The sequence below is a fragment of the Chiloscyllium plagiosum genome, chromosome 26 (genome assembly GCF_004010195.1).
Source record: "Chiloscyllium plagiosum isolate BGI_BamShark_2017 chromosome 26, ASM401019v2, whole genome shotgun sequence".
Lineage (NCBI taxonomy): Eukaryota > Metazoa > Chordata > Chondrichthyes > Orectolobiformes > Hemiscylliidae > Chiloscyllium > Chiloscyllium plagiosum.
The window spans coordinates 53,069,685-53,082,604 of NC_057735.1; the positions used below are offsets into that span (position 1 = coordinate 53,069,685).

The 12,920-nt window shown below is 44.9% G+C and overlaps 1 protein-coding gene across 1 annotated transcript in view; it reads left to right on the forward strand.

The window, feature by feature from the left end:
• The window catches only part of LOC122562959 (F-actin-monooxygenase MICAL3-like), a 201,072-nt gene extending 195,410 nt beyond the window's left edge, over positions 1 to 5,662 (forward strand). Inside the window, exons 21-22 of the mRNA XM_043716261.1 lie at positions 2,558 to 2,662; positions 4,922 to 5,662. Of these exons, the coding sequence (XP_043572196.1) occupies positions 2,558 to 2,662; positions 4,922 to 5,106 (290 nt within the window). The 3' untranslated portion in view covers positions 5,107 to 5,662. The remainder of the gene's footprint in view (positions 1 to 2,557; positions 2,663 to 4,921) is intronic.
• The last annotated feature ends 7,258 nt before the right edge of the window (positions 5,663 to 12,920 follow it).

Sequence of the window (12,920 nt, forward strand, 5' to 3'; positions counted from 1 at the left end):
CCCCAGCTTTTATATATATATACACACACATATACATACATCCCTCATATATACATAAAATAATAACAGAAAACAACCCCAAGGGGGGGAAAAAATCAAATCCCTCTCCCCATGATAATATTAAACAGTAAGGTAAGAGAAAACAAAAGGGGTGATATAAACCAAAGCGGGGGGGAAAGGCAAACCAACATCCATTGTCTTACAGTTTATCTAAGAGAGTCCAAGAATTCCTTAGCCTTTTCTGGTGATCCGAAGTTATATACGGATCCTTCATGGTTAAAGCGTAACGTCGCTGGGTAGCGTAAGGAGTACTGAATATTTAAGTCCCTTAAACGCTTCTTCGCCTCGTCGAATGCCTTCCAGTTTCGAACCAGAGCCGGGGAAAAGTCCTGAAATATCATGATCTTGGATCCTTTATAGATCATAGCTTGGGGGTCTTTTCCGAGATTTCTAGAGGCTTCTAGGAGTATCTGCCTCTCCTTGTAGCTCTGCAGCCGGAACAGGACCAGGCGGGGACGCTGGTTCAAGCTGGGCCCGCGTATTGCGACCCGGTTGGCCCATTCCACCCTTATCGAGGTCGTCAATATGATTTTCCAAGGTCCGGACTTGCTGCTCGAGAGTCCGGACCTGATCCACGGCCGATTGAGCGGTATTTTCGGAGGTCGCGGCCTTTAACTCCGCCCCTCCGACTCGGCGCTCAATTTCTTGGATTTCTCGGTCGTGCTTCTGCAGCGCGGCCGAGAGCGAGTCCCATCGATTTCTGGATTCTGCAATAAAGGCATCGATCTTCGTGTCCAGCTTGGAAATCATTTCCACAAGGCTTGTTACTGTAGGTAAGTCCCCCGGGGCGGCTGTAGACGCCTCTGCTGCAGCTGGAGAGGGTGGGGGAGTCATTTTTACTAAAGATTAGATTGTTTAAATGTAATATTATACAACTAATTAAATTACACAACTATTATAAATGATTTGGTGAGCGTGGTAGGGGGTGGGTGACCCACTGTACCCAAGTCTTGGGAGGAGCACTATAGACTCAGTCTTGCTGGGTCGCCGACATCTTGGATCCCCCCCCATTGGGTATATTTAATTCAACCAAGGTTTTACAAAGTAAACAGTTAAAAAAAAAATCTTAGATTTATATGTTGCTGACGACACCACCATTGTGGGTTGGATCTCAAACAACAATAAGATAGAGCATAGGAAAGAGATTGAGTGGTGGATGGCATGGTACAAAGACAACAATTTCTCCATCAATGTCAGCTGGTCACTGACTTCAGGAAGCAGAGTGGAGGGCACACCCCTGTCAATGGCACGGAGGTGGAGATGCTCCTAGGAGTGATGATTAGATTAGATTAGATTACATTACATTACAGTGTGGAAACAGGCCCTTCGGCCCAACAAGTCCACACCGACCCGCCGAAGCGCAACCCACCCATACCCCTACATTTACCCCTTACCAACACTACGGGCAATTTAGCATGGCCAATTCACCTGACCTGCACATCTTTGGAATGTGGGAGGAAACCGGAGCACCCGGAGGAAACCCACGCAGACACGGGGAGAACGTGCAAACTCCACACAGTCAGTCGCCTGAGGCGGGAATTGAACCCGGGTCTCATGCGCTGTGAGGCAGCAGTGCTAACCACTGTGCCACCGTGTCGCCCAGATTATTGATGATCACCAATAATCTGTCCTGGTCCCACCACCACGACATGATGATCAAGAAAGCATAACAACATCTCTACTTCCTCAGGAGGATAAGGAAATTCGCATGTCCACAAGGATAGATGCCCCATAGAAAACATCCTATCTGGATACATCACAGTGTGGTACAGCATAACCAGCTCTTCCCAAAACCATGGGAAACTGCAAAGAGTCGTGAACACAGCCCAGCCCATCACGCAAACCAGCCTTCCATCCTCTAAGTCTATCTCTATTTCCTGCTGCCTTGTGAAAGCAACCAAAATAATCAAAGACTGCTCCCACCCCAGTTATACTCTCTTTCACCCAATTCTGCCAGACAGAAGATATAAAAGTTTGAATACATATATGAATAGATTCAAGAACAGCGTCTTCCCTGCTGTTATCAGACTTTTGAACGGACCTGTAAAATGTTAATTCTGATCCCTCATCTCTTCACCGTCTCTGTTGCTATTCTGCACTCTGTTCCACTCCCCTGATACACTTTCTTTGTTACAATCTGCCTGTGTAGCATGTAAAACAACAATTTTTCACTGTATCTCGGTACATGTGACAACAACAAATAAAACAATCAATCAATTAATATTGCCTTTCATAATGTCAGTGTATCTCAAAATGAAACTCAGGAGTCAGTCTGCACACAATGAGATCATATAAACAGTAATAAAAAAAATGACCAGGCCATATATTTTCCTTTAGTAGGTTAAAGGCTAAATATTAGCAAGGACATCAATGAAAACTCCCCATCTATGAAAGAATTTACAGGTGTCAGTACACATGGATTTACTAGATTAATTGTCTAGTTGAATGTTCTGGGCCTGTGCTGGTTATCGGGCCCAATAATGGACTCCAGTCTGACTCAATGTGGTGAAATCATTTTTTTTGCACAGTGCCCGGGAGCTGGAGTTGGAGGATCGGCAGAGCCGGTTACAGCAGGAACTCCGTGAACGTATGGCCATAGATGGTATGTACTCAATCCCCAGCTTATTCTATTCACTAGCTGACAGTCAGATTGGACGGATGAGCTTCAGAGTGTTTCAGTGTGGAGCTTCAGACAAGGCAGACTGAAGCTGGAAGGGGGGAGGATATTGTTCCTGGGTGCAGCCTCCAATTTCTATAAAGCAGCCAACAGCTTCTTGGGAAATGGTTACTCCTAGAGTAGCCAAGACAACGCTTCCAGCAGCCAACTGGAATCAATCTAGCCCCCATCCAAGAGAGTATGTCCAGAAAGTATTCCAGGCTGAGGAATTCCAAGGTGATGTCCAATTCCATGAGCACACTCTGTGTACAGGTGTGACACCAGAGCGCTGGAGGATAGCGAACATTTGTTTGAAAAGACACATTTGATATCGTCTTTAAGGATTTTATCAAGTCTCCTGTACAATAAATTAAAGTCCAAATTAAATTAAATCCAAATTAAATTAATTCCAAATTTAAAGCATAGGGCAAAGTGACAAATCCAATCTAAATGGATCAGAGGGGAATGATTAACTGGAAGCTGTTTCCTGTGGGGTTGCACAGGGCTCAGAACTGGCTACCTTTCTGTTTGTGGTATATCAGTGATTTATAACTTTGAGGACAATGCAAGAATTTGGCAGTGTGGTTGATAGGAAGAAAGCCGTAAAGTGCAGGAAGACAGCAATGCAGTACTGCAGGGGGATGTGAGGAAGAACACCTGTATGCAGTGATGGAGAAAGAGCTGGAGCCCAATGCTCACAAGGATTTCAAAAAAAAATTGAATGAGGGAAATAAATTCACTAAAATGCAGTGTGCAAACAGATGGATTAGATGGTGACAATGAACTCACAGTGGAATGTGGCTGATTGGATTGCTCTCCGAAGAGCAGGCATACTCTCAGCTTGAATGACCTTCTCTGTGCCTCCATTCGTAAGGTGGACAGAACAGTGGTCAACGGATTTCAGTCTGCAGAAGTGTGAGAAAACATTTGCGATTGTCTAACATGGCAAAGGAATGCACAATAAATTGAGGGGTACGAGAGATACAGAGGCACACTGGAGCACAGATACACAGATTCACAAAAGAAGCAGGACAGAGAGATGAGATGGTGAGCAAAGTATACAGGCTGCAAAGTATTCCATTATTAGTTATAATATAACAGAGCTGGAGAATTTATGCCGGAGCTGTATGAAACATGATTAGAGAACTCCACAGAGTTCCCACCACCACATTGCAGGAAAGATGTGACTACACCAGACAGCGTGCAAAGAAATTTTACAAGCGTGTTGCCAGGAATGGAGAATTCCTAGCTGAGATAGAAGGGGATGGGTTTTTTAGTTTGGGACAGAGGGTATTTAAAATTCTGAGGAGTGAACAGGAACACACAATTCCCTTTCTAAGAGAGATCAATAACCATTGATTAATGTCGTTGGAGGTGAGTAAGCGTTTTCACCCCAAGGGAAGTGGAGGTGTGGGACTCACTGCTTGAAAGAGTAATCAAGGTAGAAATCTATGCTGCATTTAAAACAACTCAGAGACACACTTGAGGTGCTTGAACCTACAGATTATGGATCACAAGCTGAAGGGGGCGATAGAACGCAAAGCTCTTATAGCAACCACCTAGGGTGAAAGATCTTAAACTTTTTGGGCATCTCTGTTTCTGCTGAGAGAAACATGCAAGATGTATGCTCAAACTGTCAGACCACATACACAAAAACATACACAAACAAAAATGCAAAAAACACACATGTGCAAATACAAGTATGCATGTGCGAGCACACACCACAAACACACACACCATGCACAGCACACCATATACACTTGTATGCCATACACTTGCACACAAGAACACATGCACACACCACATACACACATACGCAGACACCACAAGCATGCTCACACATGTAGGCAGAAACACACACACATGTAGGCAGAAACACACACACATGTAGGCAGAAACACACACACATGCACACCATACACACATGTACGTACACATTTTACTCCAACTCTCTCTGTGACAGCCTTAGTTCCTTTCCTCTTAGCCTTAGTGTGGTTTCCAGGGTACCTGTCTTCCCCATAGACCACATACCCTGATATCTCTCCTCACCAGGATATTTGCCCTCTGTTCCCAGGTGAGCATTTGCTCTCATTTCCTGGGGTATTTGCTCTGTTTTCCTGGGGGATAATTTCTCTCTGTTCTTGGGCAGTTTGAGCCACGATGTTTTTGAGACGAGGAGATTTGTTTTGTGTGTCTGATGTACAGACAATCTGAAGAGCAGTGAGGAGCTGTCAGAGGAGAAGCGGATTCTGAATGAGATGCTGGAGGTGGTCGAGCAGCGAGATTCCCTTGTGGCCCTGCTGGAGGAGCAGAGACTCCGGGAGAAGGAGGAAGACAAGGACCTGGAGGCTGTGATGCTGAGCAAGAGCTACAACCTGAACTGGTCCTAATGCAGCCTGCCCAAGGGGAGGGAAGGGGTGGGTGCAGGGAACGGGGCGGGGGAGAATACTTTGACAGAAACAACGGAGAATGGCAGATGAGAGACTATCCAAACAAAGCCTGAGGAAAGTCCTCATGTAGCACCCAACTGCCTATGGAGTGGCCCTGGCCAATGAGCTGCCAGACGAAAATGGCCTCATTCAAATAGCTGGTGTTGGTAACGACTACTGAGGACAGGCAGGAGGGGAATTCCAGCCAGATGGGTCATGTGAGTAGCCTCAGCCAGACTCCAACAGTGATCAATGGGAGACCAGCTACTCCTTTCAAACATTCAAACCAATTGGGTCACATTTTCTCATTCAGCCAGGGAGTACAAAAAGGAATGTAGGACATGAGGCTGTCCAGTACAGAGATGTTAATGAATTCTTCCAACAGGTAACCTGTTTGAAGTCATGGTGGAAGTGAAAAAAAAAGAGATTACTGCACTCTGCAAGTTAGGCAGAATCCATGGAGGGGAGAACAAACGGAATCTTTGAAATGTATTTTAGAGATCTAGCAGGCAATGTATTTGCTCTGGTGTTTGCGTTGGGCTTTGTTCCTCCTCTTCACTCTTGTTTTCTGCACTCTGGGCAAAGGGTCTTCAGCACACCCTGGAACACGGCCAGTGACTCCCAATATCACAGCACCGAGTGTCACAAACCTGCTGGCGCTGCTGTGGAGGCGCTGGGGCGGACAAAGTCAAAAATAACACAACACTGAATCTATTTGAAACGGCAAGCTTTCTTCCTCAGGCAGCTAGTAAAAGACAATACATCAAACACAGAATTTGTAAATAAAAGATCAAAGGGTCATACAACATATGCAAATGTTTCGATTGACTAATATGTAAATGCCAGAATTTCTTTCAAGTCACTGCTCCAAGATAACTTCAGGTTTTATCAGAATAAGCGTGACACCTCAGGTCAGACAATGCATTTTAGGTGTGAGGCCATGTTTCAAGTCTGTTTGTATCTCAGCCTGGAGTCAGACTGGTTTTATTTCCAAAGGATGAATTTATAAACTGTTACAAGGCTGACTATCTACAGGATGTGTGGTTTTAGAACAAAATAGAACGTATCTGCAAGTGCAAATTCACGCCGAAGCACGCGAAGGAGTGTGTGCGTGTGTGTGCATGCACACTCTTGAGTGAGTGTGGGTGTGTATATGCCTATTCTTGAGAGGGAGTATAAGTGTGTGAGAGCATGCGTGTGAACGCGTGTGTGCTTGAGAGAGAGTGCACAAGTGTGAGGGAGTATATGCCTGTGAGAGTGTGTGAATGAGAGAGGGTGTGTGTGTGGTGACTTCACCTGTAGTGTGACATGAACCCAAGATCCTGGTTAAGGCCATCCTCATGGCTACCAAACAAGGTTGTCAGTCTCTGTTTGGCAACTCTGGTTTGTTGCATGTCCTGAAGTCTGCTGATATATAGTCAGCCATGTGGCATTTTATAAATTCCTTCTTTGGAATTAATACTTGTCTGACTCCAGGCTGCGACACATGGCCTCACACCTAAAATATGCTCTGATCCAACGTATCACTTTTATTCCAATAAAATGTGAAGATATCTTGGGGCGGTAACTTGAAAGAAATCCAGCTCCTTACATATTAACCAATCAAAATCTGCATCTCCATTCTAACTGATAAAAGATTTAATAGCCATCTAGGTTTGTTCAAGACATTCACATAAATTGTATGACCCTTTGATCTTTTACTAATAAGTTCTGTGTCCAATGTATTCTGTCTCACTAGCTGCCTGAGGAAGGAACGGAGGCTCCAAAAGCTTGAGGTTTCACATAAACCTATTGGGCTCTAACCCAGTGTGTGATTTTTGATTCTGGGACGTGGGTAGTATTGGCCTAACAGGAACTGATACAGAAAGCTGCTAAGCTGTACAAGTTGCAAAATGCGGGACTACAGTATGGAAGGGAAGTACTACAATCAAAATAATTTGGAAAGTTGCAGCAACTTTCCACTTTCTCTCTCACTCACCCATACACACACACACACACACACACACACACAGAGTACCCATCCAAACCCCCACTCTCACACAGTGTACTTTATTCCAACTCTTACTCTCACTCTCACACACTACCCCATCCAACTCCCCACTCTCTCACGCGCACACACACACACACAGAGTATCCCATCCAATTCCCCCCCTCTCACACAAGCGCACACACAGTACCCCATCCAACTCCCCACTCCCTCGCGCACGCGCGTGCACGCACACACACACAACCCCATCCAACTTCCCGCCCTCTCACACAATGTAATTCATCCACCTCAGCTTAGGACCTTGGTTCACACACCAACAAAAAAGCAGAATTCCAGAGGTGAGGTAAAAAAGGAAATCCTTGGGATAAAGGCTGGATTTGTCTGAATGTAGCATCAAGGAACCCTAGAAAAACTGAAATCAATGGTTATCGAGTGGGGAAACTCTCCACTGGTGGAGTCATGCCTGGTACATAGGGAGATAGTTATAACTGTTGGAGGTCAGTCATCTCAGCTCCAGAATATCTCGGCAGGACTTCCTCAGGGTCGTGTCCTTGGCCCAACCATCTTCAGCTGCTTTATCAACAACCTTCCCTCTATTTATAAGGTCAGAAGTGGGGAATGTTCCCGGATGACTGCACAATGTTCATTCACAACGCCTCAGATACTGGTGCAGTTCCTGCTCAAGTGCAGCACATCCCAGCTTGTGTTGACAAGTAGCAACTAACATTTGTGTGGCACAAATGTCAGACAATGACCATCAAGAGAGAATCTAGCCATCACTGAATCCCCCCATATCAAAATCCTGGGAGTTACCATTATCAGAAACTGAACTAGACTCGCCATATAAATACAGTGGCAACAAGAGATCAGAGGCTCGGAATACTGCTGTAAGTAACTCCACTTCCTGACTCCCCAAAGCCATCTACAAGACACTGGTCAGGAGTGTGATGGAGTACTCCTCACTTGCCTGGATGGATGTAGCTCCAACAACACTCAAGAAACCTGACACCATCCAGGACATAGCAGCCCACTTGATTGGCACAACATCCATAAACATCCACAACCTCCCCCACCAATGCTCAGTACCAGCAGTGTGTACTATCTACAAGATGCACATCAGAAATTCACCAAAGATCCTCAGACAGTACCTTCCAAACCCACAGCCACTTCCATCCAGAAGATCAAAGGCAGCAGATACATGGTTCCTCTCTGAGCCACTCGCTATCATGACTTGGAAAAATATCACCATTCCTTCACTGCCACCGGGTCAAAATCCTGAAATTCTCTCTCTAACAATATTGTGGGTCTACCCACAACACATGGACTGCAGCGGTTCAAGAAGGCAGCTCCCCATCACCTTCTCAGGCAATAAATGCTGACCATCCAGCAATGCCCACATCCCATAAATGTCTGTCCCAACTCTCATCCTTTCATACTGCACCTCACACTTCTAAGTGGTAAATTTCTCCACTTCCCTTTGACCCCCCTGCCCCACAAGACTTCCCCAATTTCCCTCCATTCATGCCTCTCTGTTACTCCCTCTTGTCTTCCTCTGAATGTTAATATGTACCACTCAGACTTTGCTGATCAGTCCTGTCTACACCAGAGCTGTTCCTGTGTGTGTTTGCATGTTCAAGTATGTCCTTTTGGTGTAGTGTGAGCAGGTTTCTCTGTCTTGCTGTGACACCTGGATACAGTAGTATTGGATACTGATAATCTGACACAGTGTTATGTATGAGTTTATGTGCGTGAGAGTTAGAGTTAGAAACTATGCGTGTGGGTGAGTTGGGGGGTGCATTAGAATCTGTACCGTGGAGTGCAGAGGTATTTAAGAATGAAATCCTGTGGGTTGGTGAAACCAGTGATGATTCAGGTGAGGATTGGGGATGGAAGTTTGCGTTTGGGTGCATTTACACTCAAACTGGAGTCTAATTCAGATGAAAACTGGGATGTGTCCACAGACTGGGGCAAAGAACCCTTCTAATAGCCAGCTCTCCAGGAGTGGATTTGCAGACTTGGTCTGTGAACCAGATTTGTTCCCAGTGGGAACATTATTTAAATGTGATTGTATAACATGTTTTAAATTAAATTGATGCTCTTTTCACTGCTGTCAACTTGCACAGTGGCTATTGTGTATTAAGATTACCACAGGGAAAGACAGAGTGTCTTCAGTACAGACTCTCGACATAAGGGCTGGTACAGAGCTCACTGGCCTGGAACCATCTTAGACAAACAAACATCTTATAGAGTCAGCTTTACCCCAACAATGCTCAGGAGCAGCCTACACAAAGTCAGCAGCAGAAACACTCACTCACTACTGGAGCAGTTCCTGTGAAAGCAGGAGGCAGCTTTCAGCTCATAGGCACTCCCTCCCTCTCATTCCCTCCAACACACTCCCCGTCCCTCACTTACACACTCCCTGTGTAATACTCTCTCTCCCTTACACTCTCACCCTCTCATTCTCTCTCCATCACACTCTTTCTTCCTCACACTCCCTCCGACGCCCTCTCCCTTTTACATTCTTCCTCGTATTTACTCACACACTCTTGCACTCCCCCATACATTCTCCTTCACACACTTCCTTCGTCTCATTCTCTCCTTCACATTCCCACACTCTCACTCCCGCTATGTCTTTCTTCTTCACTCTCTCACTCATACACTCTGACTCCCAGACTCTATCACTCCCATTCTCTCTCACCGCCACTCCTGCTCTCTAACTCACTCCATCGCTCTCACACTCTCCATCACTTTCACTCTCTCTCACACTCCCTCCTTAACGTTCCCTCATATACTTTCCCACAGAATTGCTATTACGCTGCATTAGGCCATTCAGCCCATCCTGCCTGCACCAGTTCTATTCCCTAGTGCCAATCTGCTGCCTTTCCCCCAGAGCCCCGCAGACTATTTCTGTCCAAAGCCGCTCTTGGTTGCGTCCATTGAACCTACCTCTGTCACATTTCCAGGTTATAACAGCTCCTTGTCTGAAAAAGGAATTTCGCACATCACTTGTTTTTTTGTAAATTGTTTTGAATCCCATTCTGTTTCTATTATGGTGAGAATAATACTGAGCTCAGCTCAGCTCAGCCCACTCTATCCTCACAACTGAAGTTTCTCATTCCTAGAACCGTTCTTATAAATCACTTCTGCACTCTCTCCAATACGTTCGCACCTTGCCTATAATGTAGCCCCACAACTACTCAAAATACATGTCATACATCACCTCCTTGCTCTTGTACTCTGTCAATATTAATGTATTAACTGCAGCAGTTCAAGGAGGCATCTCACCACCAACTTCTCAAGGGCAACTAGGGCATGCCAGGAATGTCCACATCCCACAACAAACAAAAGAAATGTATACCTGCTGCTGTCTTCACCTCCATTGGTCTGTACACACATACCCACCCAGGTTCCTCTGTTCCTGCCCTCCCTTTCTAATTGTACCCCCTATTTTGTCTTCCAATGATCTTAGAACAAAGTGAATCACTTCACACTTCTCTGTATCGATCCTCACCTGCCACCCATCTGCCCACTCCACCAACTTGTCAATGTCCTTTTAAAGTTTCACACTGTCCTCACAGTTTACAATTCTTCCAGGTTTCATGTCACCTGCAAATTTTGCAATTGTCCCTTGCCCACCAAGATCATTCAGGAAAGGCAGGACCCCAGTACTGACCCTTGGGGGAAGCTTACTCCAGCTCAAGAAATGTTCATTGACCATTTACTCTGTTTCCAATCACACAGTACATTTTGTATCTATGTTGCTACAACACTGAACAGTACAGTGCAGGAACAAGCCCTTTGGTCATCCAAGACTGCATCAATGCCTTTCTAAATTAAAAATCTTTTGCCTCCATGCAGTCCATAACCCTCTGTTTTCTGCCTTTTAAACATTGTGTTTGTATCCGCCTCCACCACCATCTCTGGCAGTGTATTCCAGGCACTTACCATAAACAAAAACACCTGTCTCTCATATGTCCTTTAAACTTACCCACCTTTGCCTTTTCCTGAAGAAGGAGCTTATGCCCGAAACGTCGATTCTCCTGCTCCTTGGATGCTGCCTGACCTGCTGCACTTTTCCGGCACCACATTTTTCAGCTCTGATCTCCACCATCTGCAGTCCTCACTTTCTCCACCTTTACCTTAAACCTAGTACAGGTTTCTACTCTAGAAAAAGCATTCTGATTATCCATTCTATCTATGCCTCTCATACTTTTTTAAACTTCTATCAGGTTGTCCCTCATCCTTCGACATTCAAGTGAAAACAAACCAAATTTGTCCAATCCATAGCTAACACAATCCAAACCAGGCAATATCCTGGTACAACCATTTCCTGCATCTTCTCCAAAGCCTCCATATTCTCTGGTCTTGTGGTGACCCGAACTGGATACAATATTTCGAATGTGGCCTAACTAAAGTTTTATACAGCTCCAACATGACTTGCCATTTTTTATACTCTAGGCAAAAGTGAGGACTGCGGATGAAGGAAACCAGAGTCTAGGTTAAAGTGGTGCTGGAAAAGCACAGCAGGTCAGGCAGCATCCGAGGAGCAAGAAAATCGACATTTCGGGCAAAAGCCCTTCATTCACCATTCCTGATGAAGGGCTTTTGCCCGAAACATTGATTTTCGTGCTCCTCAGATTTTTATACTCTGCCCCACCAATAAAGGCAAGCATTCCATATGCCTTCTTGACCACCTTATCCACTTGTGTTGCCATTTTCAAGGAAGTGTGGACCTGTATGCCCGGATCCCCTTACATGTCAATGTTTCACAAAGTTCTGGCATTTAATGTTTGCTTCCTTCCAAAATGCATCACATTACACTTATCCTGATTATATTTCATCTGCCTTTTCAACACCCAAGTCTTCAATCTATATCTCCTGCAATATCTTCTAACAATTCACACTCTCTACAGCTCCGCCAATCTTTGTGTCATCTGCAAACTTACTAATCAGGCCAACCACGTTCTCCTTCAAATCATTTATGTATATTGCAGACAACAGGGGTGCCAGCACTGGTCCTTGCAGAACACCACTGGTCTTCAGGCAGAAAAACACCCTTCCACCATTGTTGTCTATCTTCTATGCCAATTCTGTATCCATCTTAACAGCTCACTGCAGATCCCATGTGACTTCATTTTTGTATCAGCCTACCATGAGGGACCTTGTCGAAGGTCTTGCTAAAATCTATATAGACATTTTCCACACTGCTGTTATCAATCATCTTTATTATGAACTCAATCAAGTTTGTGCAACAGGATTCCTCAAAGTTTCCTCAAAAGTCTGTTGTGTGGCACTGTATCAAATGCCATCTGGAAGTCCATGTACACTACAAACAGCATGACTCTCATTGACCCTTTCTGTTATCTCTTCAAAAAAGTTGGAGCAGGTCAATAAAGCATGATTTCCCCTTGAGACATTTGTGCCAACTCTTCTGAATCAAGCCAAAATTTTCAATGTGATTGCTAAATAAATTCCAAATAAGTTGTTTTCCACCACCAAAGTGAACCTGACCAGTCTGTAATCACTGGGATTACCTTACAACCTTTCTTCTCACACTCTTTGTCACAATTCCTCACTTATAAATATCCTTATCAACTCACTCCCTCTCTCACTCTCTCTCCATCTCGCAATCTCACCCTTTTGCACTCTCACACTCCTTTCCTCACGCACTATCACTCTCACATACCCTCCCACTCTCATTCCCTTCACAAACACTGTCTTGGTGCTCTCCAGTGCTGAATTCACTCTGCCTCTGCCACAGGCAGTAACAGATGGGAGTGATTTATTC